This window comes from Girardinichthys multiradiatus, chromosome 1 (assembly GCF_021462225.1).
Source record: "Girardinichthys multiradiatus isolate DD_20200921_A chromosome 1, DD_fGirMul_XY1, whole genome shotgun sequence".
Lineage (NCBI taxonomy): Eukaryota > Metazoa > Chordata > Actinopteri > Cyprinodontiformes > Goodeidae > Girardinichthys > Girardinichthys multiradiatus.
The window spans coordinates 10419464-10442189 of NC_061794.1; the positions used below are offsets into that span (position 1 = coordinate 10419464).

General features: G+C 39.1%; 1 protein-coding gene and 1 long non-coding RNA gene across 3 annotated transcripts in view; one reads left to right on the forward strand and one right to left on the reverse strand.

Moving 5' to 3' along the window:
* LOC124866209 (plexin-A1-like) overlaps positions 1 to 22726 on the reverse strand; it is a 412523-nt gene that overhangs the window by 151937 nt on the left and 237860 nt on the right. For both annotated transcript variants that reach the window (XM_047361910.1, XM_047361902.1), the window contains exon 9: positions 19229 to 19343. In XM_047361910.1, coding sequence (XP_047217866.1) covers positions 19229 to 19343 — 115 coding nt within the window. The remainder of the gene's footprint in view (positions 1 to 19228; positions 19344 to 22726) is intronic.
* Positions 1 to 22726, forward strand: part of LOC124866229 — a 33713-nt gene that overhangs the window by 785 nt on the left and 10202 nt on the right. The window lies entirely within an intron of this gene.

The following is a 22726-nucleotide window of genomic DNA, read 5'->3' on the forward strand; positions in this document are numbered from 1 at the left end:
TTTCCGCAAAGACAAACAGAGCAGGTGTGAATATATCGAGTGAAAACCAGGTGGAGCAAGGGGACAGATTAACTTGGACAGGTGAGCCGAATAAACTTAATTGACAGACAGAACAAAACATGGCTGCGGCAAAAACAGAGACTCTAATAAACAAACTAGAAAAACATGAAGCTAAAGCATAACCAGATCCGAAAACCAAACTTGACAAAACATGAACAAGACGACAAAACTAAAGCATGATCAGGAAAATAACAGAAGCATAATTCAAAATCTAAGAACAATAATAACAAAAAAACGAGTCAAAACCTTAACTGTGAAAAACATAAGAAGAAACCCGAAACCAAAAACCAAACAACCCTACATCATGACAGATATATGCAATATTTGGGGATAAAAAAATAAAATTATTTATCAGGGTGTCTTTTTTTTATGTCAAAAAACCCTGGCTTTTTAACCAGGGTGTGTTCAGTTTTGAGATCCAATGTAGATTCTGTGTCACCTAAAGAGGCCAAAGTTTCTTTAGTTTTCCTTGGACAAGTAGCTTAGGATGTTGTCAGTGGTTATGTAACAGAACACCTAAGGCTTTCAAATGCACTACTTAAAAAACTGTTTTCCTATCAAAAACTTGTGTGCACACATCTTCCTAACATTTGATCTTCTCTTCCCCCCTCTGGACTCTCTACCTGCCCTGCAGTTTATTTAACCACCAAGATTCCTACCGTCACAAACTCCAGCTGACTAGGACACCCTGCTGCATTTTCATATTGACTTTTCCTCTCCTCCTCAGTCTCTATGCCCCTAAATCACATCTCCTTCCCTTTTACCAACGCCCCCTCGCCCCTCCACTCTGTTATCCTCATCCTGTGGCTGTGCCAGCGAGAGGGAAGAAATAATACAAGGTGCATTTACTCTAACAGAACTAGGAGAGTGTTTGTGAAGCTGCTGTGTAGAAATCATTTGTAAAAGGAAACAAAGAAGTGAGTTTATTCATGTCAAAGACAAAAAGGCAGAAAACAATGACACCTGTTTCACCTGATTTCTGTTTTGCTCTGATTTTTATTTTTGTTCGCATTGTTTTTCTTCACTTCTTGATTTTCTCTTAACGATAAAAATGCTACATCAACAGCAATGTCAGACATGAGGCAAGTTTCACGATTGGCTGCTGGCTGTCATCGACGAGGCCACCTCGCTGAGACACAGACAACCTCAGAGTATGATGGATGAGGTGGTCTGGGTGTGTTTGTCTGTGTGTGTATTAGAGCAGGTGGGGGCGAGGGGGGGTCAGTGCAGTGTGGATGGTCCCAACGGATTAACGTCACAGACCAATGGAGCATTCCAGAAAGAAGGGGGCGAGACCCCATTGACCGGTTTTCTTCCACACACACACACAGAGAGAGAGAGAAAGAGGGAGAGAGAGAAAAGAAGCTGATATGATGACCAAATGTCCCAGTAAAGAGAGAAAGAGTAATCTGTTCAGCAATGTCTCAGTTCAAGACAGTAATATAGTTATACCCTTAGAGAATAAATGTAACAGGAGGTAACACACTCACACATACCAGATGTACAAAGAATCATGCAGTAAATCCCAGGAGGTCTCACCATTCAATCTAGGGAGACAATTCATGCAGCTTTACACAATCGGGTTTCCTAAGTCCTTCTCTTCTTCTAAGAGACTTTCTTACCAGTTTTTTCATCTCCAAAAGTTTTGTTTTGCTGTTGTTTGTACTTTTCCATAATTACAAAATGTCCACTGATGTTCACAGATCTAACTGAATTAAATCCACAAGGACTCTCTCTAGACATTAGCTGCAGCCTGTTTTTTCTCAGTGTCTGAGCCAAATGATTGACAGATATCAGTAGACCAATATGTTACCTTCCCTTCCAAACCAAATCTGTGGCGTTAGCTTGAAGTAGCTATTTAGAGTCAAGCAAAACTTTGTTTTTGATGTGACAGATTGTGTCTTCAGAATTACATCTTGACAACTACATGTTGTAACACAGGTAACCCTCACAAGGGTTTACAAGTAAAACAGACTAGTTATGTGTAGAAAAGTGAAACTTTCAGCTGCTTCTGCTATTTGGCTGGAAAAAACATAAATTATCCTATTTTTTAATGACAGTGTAGTTCTATTTTTTTTCTCCTACTAGTTGTTTTGAGTCAGAAATGGAGATACGTTCATCTGACTACTGCTAGGATTTTTTGTTAATTTAAATTTAAATGACCGTTTTCCTTGAAGGGGACTATTTAGCACTGTGGTGGAATACAAGCATGTTGGGCTCCCCACAGAACACTTTTAAATCTCTCCATAGGGTCCTCACCTCTTTGGTCTTCAAGCTTCTTCTCTCAGACAACACTCACAACACAAAAGAGAAATCATCTGATAAATGCACTGAAGATGGAGGCATTGCCATGGCTACTTTTGTCTTAGGTGGTGTGTTTTATATTGATGTTAGAGTTTGTTAGAGTTTGTTACATTGTCACTCCTGGACAACTTTTCGTTGATATTTTCAGCTGCCTGATAGTACCTTTTTTCACGCTTCATAAATTTATTTAACTATTATGGGCAAAAAGCAAAGGTGAAACTAAACAGGGAAAGGTGTTAAACTTATTGCATGTCGTTTTATGATTTAATCTTTTTAAATCAATGGTCATGTTTTAGTATTTATTCACTGTACATTCGAAATAACTGCACACTATAACACTAACATTAAAACATGTATTTTCCTGGTGTTCTGAAGCAACTATAAATATAGATCATCAACTGGAGGAGATTAGGATGTATTCTAGACACGACACATGAGAAACAGGGTTATTTAGTTGTAACAGTTTTCTCTTAGGAATTGTAAATGACAATACAGTGTATTTGTTTAATTCCTCCCCTAAGTAGCAGAATGTTGGCATTAGACAGAAACAAAACCCAGTTTTTGGAGATTGATGCAACCATTTCTCATGTCTAAAACAAATCACACATACTACCCAGCCAAAGACACAATCATTTCTTGCCACCAATTGACACCAAAGGACATTTACTATTTGATTTTATCTGTAGGTGAGCATGCTTTGGCCTGAAGTTTCAACAATATTTATTCTGGAGCCACAGTGGTAACTAAGAAAATAAAGGATGTTGACACACAGGTCATTGGATTTGGCCCTGTTGTAAATCTATTAACGGCATTTTCCTCCAGAGTGCAAAATGTATGGTGGGAATGAATGCATTACTTAAATCAGTGTAATTTATTTGCGACCCTTGTACAGCAGGATGTGGTAGGAATGGGTCCACAATTTATCATGAAACTTTAGGCTTGGCATCACTAAGTTTTACTGCTGCAAGTGAGGACAATTCCTATAGAGGGAGAAAAACTCCATCCACTAGAAGCAAAAGAAAACATCCTTAAATCAAAATAATTCACTCAAACTTTGTGTAGATCTTGATGTTTATTTTTTTTACATTTTATATGTGTGTTTGTGTTATTTTATTTGCAACTCACTAATGTACAGCTGGACTATTAACATCCATATTTCCACTAGAGTAAATGTGAGAACATAATGGGAATATAATTTCACCTAATTGCGATCCTGATACAGACAGTCGGTTTCTGTATTTACATGCCTTTTTTGTATCAGCTGTTTACATCCATCCCAGTGATGGACAATTAGATAAAGGTGAAGCGGCGTGTACCCCGCCTCTCGCCCATAGACTGCTGGAGATAGACACCAGCTCCCTCGCGACTCACTATGGAATAAGCGGTAGAAAATGACTGACTGACTGACTGAAGCGGCTTTTCCAACAAACTGGTTTCAGTAAGCCACAGAACTTGTGCTAGTGCTTGTCAATTCTTTGTGTTTCCACTGCCGAAAGCTTCAGCGTCAATTAACTAGTACCTTCTTAGCACCAACTTTGAACAGGGCCAGGGGAAAGAACAACTTCCTTAGCTGGAGGAGGGACTAATGAATCAATCAAAATTGTGTGAGCATCATATTTAAACCCTGGAGTTGATTTCAGTTTTGATCTGCCTAATCAAGACAAAAAAAACACAGAACTTTAACATTACTAACATCATATTAGCATTAGCACAACACAATCGCAAAGCCTATTTTTTTCTGTTGCTTATTTTTTATATTACCTGTCATGGAGTTTAAGGAGATCAATGCATTGTTTAGAGCTAATAGCATTGGAAGATCAAACAGGTTCTCCTGAAGAACCAGTGATGAACTGTCAGCACCAGTCCTAGTTAAGTATTGAAACAATTTTGGTGGAAAAATTTTATTACTTCTTAGTTTCTGAATGACTCGTGATGAATCATATTTGCAGTGTGATTCAAAATCATAGAAAGCAAAATGTTTGAATATTACCAAAGTTAATTGTGACCTATAATGATAATAATGCTACGATTTATCTACAGATTTTGTTGTATATTCTAATGCTGCTCCTGTGCATGCCATCCAGTCTCCCTATAACATTGCTTTGCTTTAGGTTAATAATTGAAATCATATATATTTTATCCATGGGCCTAATTTAACAAATGAGCATTTACCAAGTAGTTTATTTAGAATGTTTAATTCTACATACACAAAAAATGTGCAGTAAATGTTTTAGAGAAATATTTTACCCAGTTATTGGCCACGAAAACCTAGCAGATATTGATTAACACTCATTAAGGTCAAAGCTAGCTTAAAAGTCTATAAACAAGATGTCAGAATGTAAGTTTTCTTTTATTCTGAAACAACCTGAAGTCATTTAATAAAGAGTTCACTTTGAGAAACAGATAATGATGCTACAGTTAGCACGAACATATTGCTATTCCCATGGTTTGTAAACCTCTCTGGCTAATAAATCGATTATATGTTCATGAGACTCAAGTCTCAGACCTTGAGTTTAAGTCAAGTCTCAAGTCTTTTAAGTGTGATCTCAGTGGTGTTTACATCTTTGTTTTTTGTGACTTAAGTGCTACTCGGTTCCAGGTCTGAGACTTAAGTCATCCTATCTAACGAAAACTGTAAAAAGATACTGTTTTTACTAAGATATCTACTAGACTGACAACATAGCCCCCTATTAATGTCTCCAATAGAGTAGTGGTGTCCTGTGCTTTATCTCTGATGGATAAGTGTCATTGTGTATCTATGTGTCAGGATGCAATCAGGTCTGGGTGGTCAAAGAGGAGGATGTAGACGATAAGCATCTGCTACTTGATCAATAGCTGCCTCTAAAATACCTGTTTGTGTGTGTGTGTAGTTCAGAGGGTGACACAGTGGACACATGAGAGAGAACAAGAAGGTATCCAGAACTGCCTCTCTTGATGAAATTTTGTCCTCTTTCTTTTGCCTACAGGTTAAATATTTGATGAATTTTGTTTTATACCAAAGCAAAATGACATAGTGCTCATTGTCACATGGGAACTAACCAAAAAGAGTCTCACAATCTATTTTAAATCATGACCCAGGGAGTAACAAGAGACTTCTTTGACCCAGCTAGGAGTCGTGAAACCTTTTCAAGGTCAGTGCAAAAGCAAGTGATGAATATTTAAAATTTCACAATCAAGGGCATTAGGTTATAGCTTCTGCTAATCAGTTCTGAGTCAATCCCAAACAGCTCTTCTTTGGAAAAGCTTAAAAATGACCAAACAAAGAAAAACATATTATACTACCATGCAAGAAAATTTGAAAGCTTGTTTCATCTTTTTTTTCTAGAATTTTTGCTCATCCCCTGTGCTTCAGTTCAACAAGAAAAATTTTCATTTATTTCTCTCAAATGAACGGAGTTCCTAGTCGTAGTCTCAGGTGGAAGGAGAACAGGCACCCCATCGAAGCAGAATGGGAACTCTTCTGTTCCATAAAAGGCACTTTGAACTGTGTTGGAAGCCTTTTGGAGTGTCCACCCACTCTTACAGCCATTTCCTGAGGGGAATATGGAGATAGTTGAAGCAGTAAAGATAAAGGCTTTATGCCATGATAAACTGGGGAACTGATTTCCCGGTAAATGTATGAATAAAAACAACAGACCGACTTCATTACAGCTTAATCTGAAGAATTTTTAAACTTCACTTTTGAAAACTTGCAAGGTTGAACGCATAATTTCCATAAAATTTACCTGGAGAAACTTGTTACCTCTTCTTCCTGTCTCAAAAAGAAGTGCAACTGCAAAGGTAAATTATGCCTTGCAAAGGGCCAACTCTCCTACTACAAAACTGTTTTGGCTAATATAGCAGATAAACCTAAAAAGCAAGCAAATTATTAGGTGTCTATTGAATTTAGAGTGTTGCTTATGCTCACTGATGTGCTTTTTAAAACAAGGGATTAAAATACAGGTCCTTCTAAAAAAATTAGCATATTGTGATAAAGTTCATTATTTTCTATAATGTAATGATGAAAATTTAACATTCATATATTTTAGATTCATTGCACACTAACTGAAATATTTCAGGTCTTTCATTGTCATAATATGGATGATTTTGGCATACAGCTCATGAAAACCCAAAATTCCTATCTCACAAAATTAGCATATTTCATCCGACCAATAAAAGAAAAGTGTTTTTAATACAAAAAACGTCAACCTTCAAATAATCATGTACAGTTATGCACTCAATACTTGGTCGGGAATCCTTTTGCAGAAATGACTGCTTCAATGGGCGTGGCATGGAGGCAATCAGCCTGTGGCACTGCTGAGGTCTTATGGAGGCCCAGGATGCTTCGATAGCGGCCTTTAGCTCATCCAGAGTGTTGGGTCTTGAATCTCTCAACGTTCTCTTCACAATATCCCACAGACTCTCTATGGGGTTCGGGTCAGGAGAGTTGGCAGGCCAATTGAGCACAGTGATACCATGGTCAGTAAACCATTTACCAGTGGTATTGGCACTGTGAGCAGGTGCCAGGTCGTGCTGAAAAATGAAATCTTCATCTCCATAAAGCTTTTCAGCAGATGGAAGCATGAAGTGCTCCAAAATCTCCTGATAGCTAGCTGCATTGACCCTGCCCTTGATAAAACACAGTGGACCAACACCAGCAGCTGACACGGCACCCCAGACCATCACTGACTGTGGGTACTTGACACTGGACTTCTGGCATTTTGGTATTTCCTTCTCCCCAGTCTTCCTCCAGACTCTGGCACCTTGATTTCCGAATGACATGCAGAATTTGCTTTCATCCGAAAAAAGTACTTTGGACCACTGAGCATCAGTCCAGTGCTGCTTCTCTGTAGCCCAGGACTGGGGAATGTGGCACCTGTAGCCCATTTCCTGCACACGCCTGTGCACGGTGGCTCTGGATGTTTCTACTCCAGACTCAGTCCACTGCTTCCGCAGGTCCCCCAAGGTCTGGAATCGGCCCTTCTCCACAATCTTCCTCAGGGTCCGGTCACCTCTTCTCGTTGTGCAGCGTTTTCTGCCACACTTTTTCCTTCCCACTGAAGTGCCTTGATACAGCACTCTGGGAACAGCCTATTCGTTCATAAATTTCTTTGTGTGTCTTACCCTCTTGCTTGAGGGTGTCAATAGTGGCCTTCTGGACAGCAGTCAGGTCGGCAGTCTTATCCATGATTGGGGTTTTGAGTGATGAACCAGGCTGGGAGTTTTAAAGGCCTCAGGAATCTTTTGCAGGTGTTTAGAGTTAACTCGTTGATTCAGATGATTAGGTTCATAGCTCGTTTAGAGACCCTTTTAATGATATGCTAATTTTGTGAGATAGGAATTTTGGGTTTTCATGAGCTGTATGCCAAAATCATCCGTATTAAGACAATGAAAGACCTGAAATATTTCAGTTAGTGTGCAATGAATCTAAAATATATGAATGTTAAATTTTCATCATGACATTATGGAAAATAATGAACTTTATCACAATATGCTAATTTTTTGAGAAGGACCTGTATTTTGTAAAATCTCGCCATGTGTCTTCTTGACGTTAAAATGTCATACAATGAGCAGTACACCACTGTCAGTTATCCTTGCAATAATCTTGCTTTTGATAGTCCTCTAATTCTGAGAGTAAAGATAAATATTCAAACATCTACATATCTTGAGTCTGTATACAGATACAACTAGAAATAATTTGGTGATTGGAATGTTCCACTTTTTAGCTTGACTGGCCAATCAGTTGTGCTGACTAAATTCTTTAGTTTGAGTGCTCTTACTACATGAAAAACACTCAAAACTAGCTATTTCCAGTATCAGTGACATGTTTGAACTTGAAGTCACAGGAAGCAAAGAGAATATCTATAAGAAAACTTGATTTTGCAAATTATGTCTGCAGTTCATTCAGGCTGAGAGAGAAAGAGAGAGAGAGAGAGAGAGTAGATAACAGGAAGGCAATGTTCTGCTTTTTGAGTTTAAAGCTTCTCTGCCTGTCATTGGACATGCTGTTGCCAGCTTTTTCAAAGTCACAGAGTTAAACTGAGAATCAACAAATGAACATTCTTTAGGAAATAAGAAAGGAAATTGATGGTTTGGAATTGCTAGCAATGCTAACTGTGCTAACGGCTGATATAACATGCCAAAAACTAATAAATCTGATTTACTTTTAAAATAATAGTAAAATCTGGGTTTGCAATGACTGTTCTCTCTCACACATGGTGTGATGTCGTCTCTAATCCTTTAAAAAAAAAAAGACCACTCAGAAGCCTGGAGAACAGAAAAAAGACACAAAGACAAACCACTCTCGCTAGTGTGAAGGCTATGGGATAGCAGGCTATGTACAACATGGTAGGATTTTTCAGGATTTACAAAATATAACTCAAGCAAAAACGTTTCAATATGTCTAACTACATTAGGTAGCTCCCTATATAAAAATAGCACTACATTTAAAAAAAGACAAGGAAAGTTTCTTTCCAATATCTTGGTATTCATTTTATGCATATTAAACAGCAGATGTGGATATCCTAAAATGTCACCTGACATTGGTTGAACACTAGGTGCAGCTTGTTACAAATTGTGATAATTTCTTAACTGCCTTGTGGTGTATTGAACATAAAAATCAAATTGTAAGCCCTATCGCTTTCCATATGACCACCAATCGATCTCGATTGCTGCTTTAGAACAGATAAATTTTAAACTTTTTTAACACCACTGATGGCAAAACAGGAGCTTGACGAGCCACCTGCTTGTTTTTAATCAGCACTGGTTATTTTGTGCATTAAACTGGTGTGGAGAACATTTGATTGTATCCTCATCGATCCAAATGTCTGTCGTGGCACCTAACAAAAAGCAATGACGACATGTCTGTAATACTAGTCATCTATGACTGATTCCATTCAGTAGATTTTAACATCCGGACTGTACTGGTTCAATATCAAATTATGTACTGTTATACCACTGCTTCTAATGTAATAAAGCTGACATAATAATAATTACACTATTAGTCTTAGTCTTACTCTATTGCATTCCAGAGGAGGCTTAATGTTATACTCAACCACCTTTAAATTAAGCTTTAGTTCACTTTGGAGATTTTAATAAATCAAATGTATGATAAACTCTTTAAGTGCTATGCAATGACTTAATGTAGACCAAACTGTGTATAAAACTAAAGATTAAGGAACAACAATTTTAATAATGTCAACTTGTCAGTTTCTACACTCACTGGCCACTTTATTAGGTACACCTGTCCAATTGCTTGTTAACGCCAATTTCTAATCAGCCAATCACATAGCAGCAACTCAATACATTTAGGCATGTAGGCATGGATGCTACAGCAGCAGAAGACCACACCGGGTGCCACTCCTATCAGCTAAGAACAGGAAACTGAGGCTACTATTCGCACAGGCTCACCAAAATTGGACAATAGAAGATTGGAAAAACGTTGCCTGGTCTGATGAGTCTCAATTTCTGCTGCGACATTCGGATGATAGGGTCAGAATTTGGCGTCTGGATCCATCCTGCCTTATCAACGGTTCAGGCTGGTGGTGGTGGTGTAATAGTGTGGGGAATATTTTCTTGGCACACTTTGGGCCCCTTAGTACCAGTTGAGCATTGTGTCAATGCCACAGCCTACCTGAGTATTGTTGCTGACCATGTCCATCCCTTTATGAACACAGTGTACCCATCTTCTGATGGTTCCTTACAGCAGGATAACGTGCCATGTCATAAAGCAGGAATCCTCTCAGACTGGTTTCCTGAACATGACAATGAGTTCACTGTACTCAAATGGCCTCCACAGTCACCAGATCTCAATCCAATAGAGCACCTTTGGGATGTGGTGGAACGGGAGATTCGCATCATGGATGTGCAGCCGACAAATCTGTAGCGTCTGTGTGATGCTATCATGTCAATATGGACCAAACTCTCTGAGGAATGTTTCCAGTACCTAGTTGAATCTATGCCACAAAGGATTAAGGCAGTTCTGAAGGCAAAAGGGGATCCGACCCAGTACTAGCGAAGTGTACCTAATAAAGTGGCCGGTGAGTGTATGTTAACAGTGTAAAAATACTGCTACATATACAAGACTCAAAAGTTGTTTACTGTGGACAGAATCATTATCATACTCAAATACATATTAGGAGCTTCTTAACTGCTGGATGTTTCTGTCTGCATTTGTTGTTTTCTCTTCAGAAATGTCTTTGATGACTTCTTATATCACTTGTGGATGACAGGCATCATGTAATTTATGGTCACCATATTTTAAAGGACTTTTGTCTACTTCTTCTGCCAATTGGCAGAAAATGTAGCTCTGCCTTTCCTGGTCTGGGAATCTAATTGTTGCTCTAAAGTAGTTTGTTCCAAACCATAAAGCAGAATATACAACCTTACAAATTACCAGTAGCAATAGGAAGGATTGCTGTACTTTTGGCTGAACAGTAAGGAGTTCAAAGCCCTTGAGCTATACTGGCCATATCCCATTTATTTATTAAAGAACTCAACACAACCCCAGGGAAGAAATGTGGTCTCCTTAGGAATGAAATTAGACACGAGAGCTGACATTTTATTTAGGTGTTCCCCTTTACAACAGTCAACTGTTAAATGGTCATTTAATTTGCCCAAAGAGACAGTTGGCAACAGTAAACCTCTTAAATCCAATTTTCCACATGTGATTACTTGTGTGCATTAGGAGCAACAGAGGACTGAGGTGAGAATTATTAAGCCAGTGCAGTGTGGAAGTTAAGGTCAGTAAACCCAAGAAATATTTTCAAAGGTTTATACTGCTAAGTTAACAACAATTTGTTCCTTTATGTGTTGTTTACGGTGCCTCACAAAATTAACTTTTTGTCATATTTTAACAACAAATTTCAATGTGTTTTGTTGGGATTTTATGTGATACCAACTCATGCAGCCAACAGTATTCAGATGTCAATTAATTAGTGATCCACCAGATCTCCAGTCCACCAGATTATCAATTGAATTAAGTTCTGGACTTTTACAGGGCCATACTAAATCATCCCCAGTCATCGCCGCAGCATAAAGCTGCCACCATTATGTCTCACAGTTCATCTAGTGTGTTCAGGGTGATGTGCAGAGTTAGTTTTACACCAAGCATAGCCTCATCTGCCCAGAAAACCTTTTTCCACGTTTGCTTTGTCCCCTAACCCAACTCTACAATTATACTTCTCCACAACTTTATGCTTGGTATGTCAACATCTGCGCCTTTACAGAACAGATGTATTTATACTAATATTAATTTAAAAACAGGTGGACCTCAGGATTATTTCCATAAAGGGCATGAGAGTATAGGGCCTGATTTTAAATGCATGACACCATTTTCAGATTTACTTTTTTGTATGATAGCATATTATTTTTTTAGGTTGCATTAGTCTGTCAAATAAAATCCCAAAAACATACACTTAAGTTCACAACAACTTGAGCAAAAGTTTAATTGGTATGATTTCCATGGTAAGCCAAAAAGGTTGTGGATAGCAACAGGAAACAAGGAAAAGACGCATAAAATCCAGGGCAACTTAATCACTGGCATTGATTGTGCTTCATGTTCTGCAGACAAGAGCAAGTTCTGAAACCATAATGTAAATCTATACCATAATCAAACGCTTTTCAGAAGTTGGCTTAAAGATAAGATTAAAGGATGGGCAGATAACATTAGATAATGATATGAAATTATCTAGTAGATATTATGGAGATACAAGGCACGGTTAGTGTCACGACACTCCAGCATCCTTTCATCTCGCGAATAGTTAAACATTTCTCGCATCCTCCTCCGCTCCTCCTTTCATCGACAAGTGCCGTCTTTTCTCTCGCTTCGTATTAATGACTTCCCCCATCCAACACAGCTGTCCTCAATTCATCTTACTCTAAATGCCCATCTCTGTTCCACGCTTTTTCCTCCTTCGCCACTCATTTTTTAAACCTTCCTATCCCTTCATCTCCTGCTTTCATCCAGCATAATCGGTCCACTTTTTTTTCTATAACCAGTGGACCCGATCGATCCCAGTTTCACCAAGCTTCTTGACAAATACTCCTTGAGTGAGTCGAACAAATGTACCGTCCAGTCTGACATCTTTCCAGCCTAATGAGACAACTAAAGTGAGAATTATGATTCAAGCTCCACTAAAACAATTTTTGTAGACCTTTGAGCTGCTTATCAGGCCTCAAGCCACTATCTTTTTTATTTTCTCAATAAATATTAGCATGAAGGCGAAGTAACAGAGAAGTTTTATCAGAATTAGGTTAAGAGACACAGGAAACATGTTGAAGAAGGTGCTTAGGTCAGATGAGACCAAAACAGAATTTGGCCTGCATACAAAACAATGTGTGGCAGAAAACTAGCACTGCACATCATGCTGAACTCACTGTTCTCCCCATTAAACACGGTAGTGGCAGCATCATGGCAAAGCTGGCCAGAGTTGAGGTGTAAGGGAATTTGAATAGAGCTAAATACAGGGCAATCTTAAAAGAAAACCTATAAGATGCTGAAAAAGACTTGAGACTAGAGCAGAGGTTCGTCAATACTTTTGCAAGGTACTGTAACTAGTGAGAAGGAGGAGGGTTTTTTATAGATAAGCCATAAAAACAGTGTGATATTGTGATTAAAGCCAAACTGCTTCTTCTTTACCAACCAGGGCATTGTCAGTCCTCCCAGAATGTGGAGGCCCGACCTTTTGCTTCTCATCTCGGCTATCGCTCTCCATTTAACATGCCAATGATCAGAGAAGCATCTTTAAGCTTTAATACACTATGAATAATTAAGATGTGTATACGCACACACACACGCACACGCACACACACACACACAGTTGAGCCTATTGGTGGCAAGCAGTTCCCCCAGCCAGAAAGGCCCAGAGGGAGAAGGGGAAGCTAGATCTGTGTCAGTTCCAGCTTCAGAGCTTCCAAAGCTGGGCCGCTCAGAGCTGCACATCAACAGCCCGAGTCCCAGCAATCTGAAACAATGAAGAGACAGCTGTAACTCTGACACCCATAGCTAAAAGACAAAAGGAGAGAGTGTCTGGCTCCAGCTAATTGACTTGTTGAGGGAATGAGGGAGCCGTTTAACAAGAGGAGAGGGCTCAGTGGGCTTCGGATCAAACAGAGAAAATAAGATGAGCTGGTGAGATCCAAGGCATTCTTCTGGCATTACATACAACCATTTGCTTATTTGTAAACACTGATCAGGTGAAACATCCCATTTACCTGCCTAACATACAGTCTATAAGTATTTGTACCATATGACCTGAATTTAATCTGACAGACTAAAACAAAGTAGGGCATATTTAATAGAAGAAAATAAACAAAAATCTTAGAAATGTGCTGTGCATTGGTATTCAGCCCTGTTTACTCTGATACTCCCAAATAAAACCCAGACCACCAGCTAATTACAGAGTTGTGTGAAGGTCTCAGAGGGTTGCTACAGAACATTGGTGGATAAACGAGAACCAAAGGACGCAGCAGACCGGTCAGAGAGGAAGATGTGGAGAAGTAAAATCAGGAATATCAGCAGTAAACATCCCACAGAACATTGTTAAATCCATCATCCGGAACAGAAACAGTTTGGCAAAACTGCAAACATGCCAGGACATGTCTTCACCTAACATGAGAAGCTCTGCAGGGGGAGTAATAATCAGAAAATCAGCCAAGAAGCTCATGAAAACTCTGAAGGAACTGAGAAGATCCACAGCTCAGGTGGGAGAATCTGTTCAACAATTAGTCCTGTACAGTCATGGCAGAGTGGTAAGAAAAGCCTGCAAACATGACCGTAAGCCATGTAGGGGGCAGAGTAAACATGACAAAGGGGGTTCTTCGGGCAGAAGAGACCAAAATTGAACTTTCTGGCCCAAATGCAAAACGATGTACGTAGCAGAAAACTAGCACTGCATGTCACCCTGAACACACCTTCCCCACTATGAAACATGCTGATCAGGAATAATTGCAAGATGGAATCAGGTAAACAAGGGCATTCCTGGAACAAAAGCTGAATATTTTTGCAAAGCATTGTAAGGTGGGGTCTGATGGATAGATGATCTCTAGAGGTGCCACAGCCCAGTCACAACAGCAGGAAATCCTACTGTTTGTGGTACAGTTGCTCTTGCACCCTCTGTATGCCTGTATAAATTGGGGTCTGGGGGTTTTTCTAGGCTTGGTCAATTCCTTGGGCTCCTCTGCGTGTTACTTAAAGGCCTGCTCTGGAACAGTTCATGCTGTGTAACTGGGTGTATCACTTTGCCGGCATTGCTGGCTGCAGTCGGGGAGTGTGTGACTGGCCTGTGAAGTTGGCTGAAAGTGTGGTAGTATTGCTGTTTCCAGCAGAACATTAATCAGTGCTATTAACTTCACTTGTCAGTGGTTTTAATGATGTGGGCTGATCATCATGTGTGTGTCAGTATGCTCCTGAATGGACTTTCGTGTTTGCTGTAGCGGTGACTGACCACCTCAGTCATCAAGTTGATGCATCCTCTAATTAGCTACGCGAAAGCTATCACTGATCTGCGCATCTTTATTCACCCTGTGTACATCTGGAGCTTAAAGCAACATACTAATGATAATTAATGAGGCAGGACTACAAAGCTGCTGGTGCACACCTCTGTGCAGTAGCAGTACGTCTACTGTTTTCCTTTAAGTGTAAGGAGGCCAGGCTGGAGGAAAAGGAGCAAAAGACAAAAAAAAAAGAGGGGCAAAGAGCTAAAACAGAGGAAAAAGAAGGAGAGAGGACATGTTTGATTGCCATAGAAATATGGGAGCAAAGCAAGACAAAAGACAAAGAAAGACAGCAGGGAAGTCAGCTCACACCATGGGCCAAGTCTTTGCGGGTGCATTGCATTTTCGCATTTTGAAAAGGTCAGCATCTCGACGGTTAACTAAACTTCTGCAGAGAGGCTGATGCAGAAAAGGTTCTGGCTCATAATGAGCACTTCCTTTGACAGATTCGGATGACTTAATTCAGGCGTTGTCTTAATGAATACATCACACAGAGAGAAACATCCATCTCAGCACGGCAATATCTGCAAACATGAATAAGTAAAGCAAACAGAAAAAGCAAAATTGGCCAAAACATTCTATAAAATCTGCATTTATAATGTAATTGCTACTGACGGACCTAAAAAGAGACTTATAAAGAGTTTGCCAAAATATCCACACCGCCAGAACGTTTTCACAGTGACGATGTAGCTGACAGATCAACATAAAGCAGTGCATACCTGGCACAAAAATTTAAAGTGAGACGTGCATTTTTATTCAGGCCTCCTGAGTCAATACTATGTAGAACTACTTTGGTGTATGTTTTTATCAGCTTTCCAAATCTAGAGACAGAAATGTTAGCCTATTCTTTTTTGCAAAATAGCTCAAGCTAAGTCCGATTGGATCCTGCAAATCTGCATGCTTCTGCAAGGCACTGTATCTTTACACTGAATAGCAGTAAAAAGTAAAGAAATCTCTTATAATGTTTCTGTGGTGGTTTCTACTTTTACATGCATATGTCTGTTACAATAAATGTAACATATCTAATGATAGAAAAGAGAAAAAAAACAATATTAAAATGAATAATTCTGACTTTTGAGCTTGACTGATGTTTTTCTTTTTGGTGAGACTCAATAAAAAGTTAAAAAGTTAAAAAAACAACAGAACTAAAGTCACGTTCTTTCAAAGCTCATGTCAGACGAGATAATTTGGCAGACAGTTTCCATCTCTGCTGTCAATCACACTCTGCATTAATTCATTTGTGGGAAATCAAATATCCTGAGTGAAAAACAACATGCAAAATAAATGAACGCCTTAGTTAACAGGCAGCAGCAGAATAAGCAGGCAGGCTGCTACATAAAAATTAAAAATGCAAACAAACCAGTTTCTCTATTACTTTTGCTGGTTTTTAATATTGCCTTAATCTTCCTGTTTTTGTGCATTGAAATGAAGTCATCTGAGCCCAACCCCCCATCCCGGGGGCCCAGCCACAGCCCAACCTGCTTCACCGGCCCAATGCCGGAATTCACTGAAGCACAGCAAATTTGTTTCTATCTGTTGTTTGTTTGCGCCGGTGTTTGTTTCCCTCATTGTTTGTGTTTATGCGCCTTTTCCCGTTGATGGCCTTCTCAAGTGTTTCTCCGACTCTGGCAATTTTCTGCCTGGTCGCTTCTAATGTGCTTCTCTGTTTATCTGCTGTCACAAAAGAGTTGATTTATATACATTTACAAATCCAGGAAGTGACAGTGGAGAATTATATTTACCTGAAAAGGGCAAAAAACTAGTTATCTTTTTACACGCGCATGGAGGAGAAAAGGGAATCTTTGTAAGTTTACCTATGCCGTTTTTTCACAGATGCTATGAGTTTTATCAGATATGAAGTGAAGTCAGCCTCAAGAAATATGACAAATGCCTTTGGGAATATAACCAGTGTACTGTGAATTCAATCACTCCGGCAACTGACTGCTAATGACACAGGGGGAAACTTTTCCAAGCAGCAGTGATGGGCAATATTGCCTTCAGCGAGGGCTACGAACTGGCAAATTGGAACAAAATCGAGACTAGAGGAGATAAATGTGTGACAAAACTACCGCTGGTGGCCAAAGTGAGCATATGCGTGGCTTCAAAATAGTACCTATTCAATGACAGAGAGAACACAAGGATGCATCCGAAGCCCGGAGCTGTCTCCTCACTGTCTGCTGCGTCAATAACAATGATCCATCTGCGGTTGTGGGACAGGTACGACTTCCTGTGTGTCGTTTGTTCCTCGGTACGCTTCTCTGCTCTCCGTCTTAGCTTTCCTAAATACTTGAACAAACTACAGGCAAATACTCCACTCTTATACATGTGTAGGCGTCAGCAAATGCATTGGCAACTCTTATCAAGATGTGCTAAAAGTAGTATATAATATATTCAGCTTTACTGCATCAGATTCAAATTACACTGAAAAACTTAGAAACATCCAACCTTTAATTTGGGGAAATGTATTCAGTAGGTGGAAGAAAAATCCCATCTTAAGAAATAGTTGCAGATGAATCGAACTATTCCCTTTAAATACATGTCAACAAAACCTTTGTTAAATTTACACTTTACTTTTGGAAATCAGAATTTCCAGTATCTTTGATTAATAAAACATGACTGTTTCCCTGGGCTGTACGTATGAGAGATGCCCATTTCCACTGGTCACTAGGTTGGGTGTTTATCTGTCAGTAATGTGCAGTGGCATGATGGTTAGGCAAGTAAAAAAACATATCTAAAGCGCACTGTTTGAGAAAGAGGGGTATTGTGGGGGTCACCATGATCCCGTAACAACCATTAGGCACTGTCTACATGCCAACTGTTAGTTTGGAAGGGATGCCAGAGAAAAGCCTTTTCTGACCTACTGTCCCAAATGTAAGCATGTAAACGGTGCTAAACACTAATCCAGGAGTGGAAAAGTAATTTTCCCAAAGTGCAAGATGAGTGACTGTAAATGTTGTTAAAATTTGATAATAAATTCTTAATGCATTATGCATTTTTACGTATTATAACAATAAAATGCAATATGCAGACTACTGAAACCTTAAATTATCTCATTGTAAATAGTTATCGTTTAAGAAAATAATGGTTTAAAAAATAAAAATTTGGGTTGATCATGTTAATTCAAGCAGTAGTCCATAAGACTCTGTTATCCTAAAACAGAGCCACCTTACATTTGACTTGAACAGTGCTTCACAATATGAAGTTATGGGATTTTGATGTTTTTGCTCCCAACACTTTCTGTGGCCTTTAGCATTATGAGCTCTATCCTCTGTGTCCGTTGTAGGCATCTACTTCAGTGCAACCATGCTAATGGCTTAATATCTTATTTTCATGCAAAGTGTGAATTAACGACAAGTAATAAATAAAAATATGTAAGACTGGGCGACAAACACTCCAGGTGGGCTAAACGTGGGTGTAAAGAAAACCCTTATTTTAAGGCTTTTACAAATCTTTGTGACAACAAATTTGTCTGTGTCTGTATATTTGAACCTCCTGGAACATTTTCCAGAGATGCTTTAAGTTAAACCAAGTGGTGATGCACACAGGATATCATACACAAAACACAAAAAAAACAGGAAATTCCTAGAGCCTCCAAACAGAGACCCACATACAAACAGACCTACACACACCTACTTCATACCCACCCACACTAAGTGCACCGAGTGGCATGTTTTTCCTGATTATACCCTTTCAACATCTCAGTTCTCTTCCAAAAACAAAGATGGAAGTGAGTGAAAAACTACGAGAAATGGGCAGGAGCAAATGAATAGCAGAATGGGTTGGCATCCATGAAGCACAAAAGGATAAAAAAAAATCTGACAACTCACAAAATGGAAGAAATGCCACAGAAAGTTAGGGGAAAACATGTAGCATCCAGCATAAAGATGAATCTTTATTCTTTATTAAAGACAGCTAAAATAATTGCATCATTGAAAAAAGAAAAAAAACAGTTTCCACAGAATATCTGAGGTATTTTTGTCTGCATGAATGTCTACATGTTTGTGCATAAGCCAGGGAGAATTAGAGAATTTGACAAAGACCGGGGCCCACAAGTGGATGGGGGCTTTCATGCAAATATAACATTTGGGACGACAGCACATGCTTCTATTTGCATACCCATTCACCCCGACTTGTTTATAAGTGAATAAATCTAGCGCTGCTTAGAGTGCAACAGCTGCTGCTGGGCCACTCACAGCAGCACTAATTCATCCAATCGCATACACACATTCAGACGCTGCACAGGTCCCAGCTGCATCGCTAGGATTGCTATGCAACCATACATACCCACACGTGTGTGTGAGCATGTGTGCACGTCATTAATCTTTGGAAATGTATTCACATGTTGCATTATACGGCTGCGTTTTTGAGGTTGCATGTGCAACCTGCTCACCTGCGAAGTGTTAACACGGCCCTCCTGGAAGGAGCAGTCGCTGGCGTCCTGTGTGCACATGTGGCGGTATTTGCACCAGTGGCAGGGGAAGTTGGCGTTAACGCAGGACAGGCACCTGGAAGCAATTGAGAGTTTGAGACAAACGGGGGTTAGAGGAAGTTACACTTTTAAAGCAGCAATATAAAGCAGCTTGGACCCTTTTTTAGAATTATGCGAATCACCGCTTTCAGTTAGACAAGAAATAACAAGAATAAAGAAGGAAACTTCAAAAACAACACAGGGATTTGACAGGGAATCTAACAAGATTTAAGTGGAACTTCTAAAAGCCCCTGTCTGACTTCCTCACCTTTCCATTAACCTGAGAGCATCTGGATGTGTCTGAATGAGTCACTTCTCTGCAAAGGTTGTGACAGCATGGTATGTGATGCACTCTTTGTAGCATTAGGAAACCCAAAGCAACTGACCTTATTTGTGCGCAGATGTAAACACTTCACTATTCTTGCAAAGACAAAGGTGGCATTAGATTGAACAAATAAACGTCGATTCCACCAACGATGCTCTTGACATTGTCCAAATGCAATGTTTTGACTTTAAATCTGCTACTAAATGGATGTTAATACATCAAAGTAATGTTCTCCAATGTCATCTTCTTTTCTGCGAAGGTTAAAACTGCAACAGTGTATTTTTCCCCTTAGCTGAGTCTCAGTGCTTGTCTAAGGCCTTGAGTTAAACACTACTCCTACCAGAAAGGCATTATTTTCTAGGCACGTTTTGAATTTTTTTTCCATTCTAAAAGTTAAATAAAAAGTTTTTAAACAAAATAGTTAAATCTATTCATACATAGCATTGGGTCACACCTGACATAATGCTGACATTACTGAGTTATTAAGAGCAAGACCTAAGGTCTGACAGATCCTGCAGCAGGAGCCTAAACTGGTAGAGAAAGTAAGTAGCAGCTGAACCACCTGGATAATATCATGACCTATCATAAGGCTCTTTTCTGGTATTAGGATGCGTTGGGACCATCTTCTGAAATTCTAACTATAAGCTAAAACCTTAATTTCAATTACAGAGCTTTTGATTAAGTAAAATCTGTTTTAAGCTAATGATGTAACAATCCCTTTTTAGAAATTATCTTTATGTAGTTGGTTTTCATGTTTGTTAATACGCATTCTGAAGAATGAAGTGGTTTGCCATTCAATTTGATTTGTGCTCCTGACTGCTAAAGTGACACTATGGTGAGATCTATAGAGCTGTCGGAGGCCTTCAGAAGGAAGATTGTACCAGGTAAATGGTCTGGTAAGAGGTTTAAAGAAGTCTCAAAGCATTAGAAATCAGTCATATTGTTTTAGGGTAACTAGTTTACAAATGAAAGAAATTGAAAACAACTTCCAACACGCCCAGGTCTGACTGTCTAGGCAAATTCACCCTAAGAGCAGGCTGCAAAATACTAAAACAAGTCTCCAAAACCTCTAAGATGTCATCATGGGACCCACAGCAAGCTCTTGCAACTGTTGGTATGAAGATGCATGCCTGTACAGTCAGAAAGAGACTATACAAGTTTAACTTTCCTGGGAGGTGTGAAAAGAGGAAACTTTAGTCCCCTCAACAAGAAGCCCAGACTAAATTTGCCACAGAGAACACTGACAAAGACCAGGAAGTCCAGAATGTTTTTTTAGACAGAGGAGTCTACAGTAAATTTTTATTACATGGACCCAGAACAGATGACATGTTTGGCAAAACCAAATACATGTCTTCCAGGAAAATAACCTCATAATAACTCTAAAGCACATTGTTTGAGGACGTTTTGTTGTAGCAGGACCTGGCCAGTTTCTCAGTTATAATCAGCAATTAGGAGTGGGGTGTCCCAACAGTTAGGAAACACATTATTTTATTTAATGAGTGAAATCCAGTTAGAAATTGTATACTTGCAATTAAATCACTTTCTTGAAAAAGATTAAAGAAATGTGGGGTGGTGTGCTGTCATTCATGGACATTGCAGCAAACATTCAGTTTGAAGACTACTAAGAGCAGAGCAGCATTGTGATTGCTTTCACAGGAAGGTTAAGAGTTTACTGTGATCCAGCCACATTCAAGAGTTTCTGTAGGTCATGGAGGACGTAGTAGGGTTTTAATCCAATGCAAACAACCTAAAGCAGTTCTTATACCAATCCCAAACTCAGTTTAATGTCCTGTGAACCAATAAAAATTAGTCATTTTTCTACCACAGCAGTTATGATATCAAACACACAGACCACCAGAAAATACTCGGCACTTCCTTCACCTTCCCTAAATAAACAGAGATCTTGGCCTGAAACCCAGCTACACTGAATTCTTATCGATTATCAACAAACATGTCAATGCAACCCAAAAACTGTGAGGAAACAGACAAAAACCAAAAATATTTCCCTCTGGGGGTTTGAACAACAATCTGACAGTCTGAGCAGAAACATGCTTCAACATGTTAATGGTAAAAAATCTCCATAAATCATGTTGGAAAGACAAATGTAACTATGGTCTCCTACATCTCTTGATTGTATTCCAGCTGTCAGGAAGGCCAAGGCGGATGCTGAAAACAGCTGAGGGAGAGAGAGAACAGTCAGAGTCGGAGCAATACTCCCTCCTTCTTATTCTCCATGCTTGGAGGCTTAGCGAGAACTAAGCTGGCAGACCAAGATAAGCCTGTTTTTATATAACATTTTCTTTCCTCTTTTTATTCATTCAGAGTTGAGGAGGCAAAATGAATATATACACATTCAAAGATGGATTAGAAGACAAAAACAAGGCTATCATGGTGGATAGGAAGGAAATATTGTGCTGAAATAAAATGGCTAGTTAAAGTTTTTTAATTACTTAGTGTCAGACATTTAGTTAGTGTGAGATGATAGTAAGTAATAGGAAAACAACATTTTCTCCTAAAGTGCCTGCTTGATCACATCTTTTGCAAGTGTGTTCTTATCAGTGCTGGACTAAATTACATTCAGCTTTCTGTCAATCACGTAGCTCCTACATGAAGAAACATAGCGTCTCTTTTCCAGAGAACACACAATCATTCAACATGCAAACTTGAACAGTGAGAGAAAAGTAAGCCTGTTTTTGTAAAAGGCATTGGTCTTCAATGTTTACTTATTTCATGTTATTCAGGATGTTGCTTTCTAGTTTTACATCACATTTAAGCAAAATGTGACTAAACTGACTTGAGAAATTACATTTTTAATGAACTGTAAATCATGTCCTTGCCAGAGTAGCCAATTAGTCCTCCACCATCACCCACAGTCAATGTTCCTTAGATTGGATCCACTAAAAGTCTACTGAGACTCCCTCCCCATCAGGACAGGGCAGTCAAAGAGAACACGAGTTATGTTGTACAAGGAAAATAACAAAAACATTTTCTTGCATCATATTCTGTTGGCTTTGTAAATAAACAACTTGTTGGTTTGCCACAATTCCAAAGCAAAATTATTTGAGTTTTTTTTTTTTAAAGAATATAAAATGCCA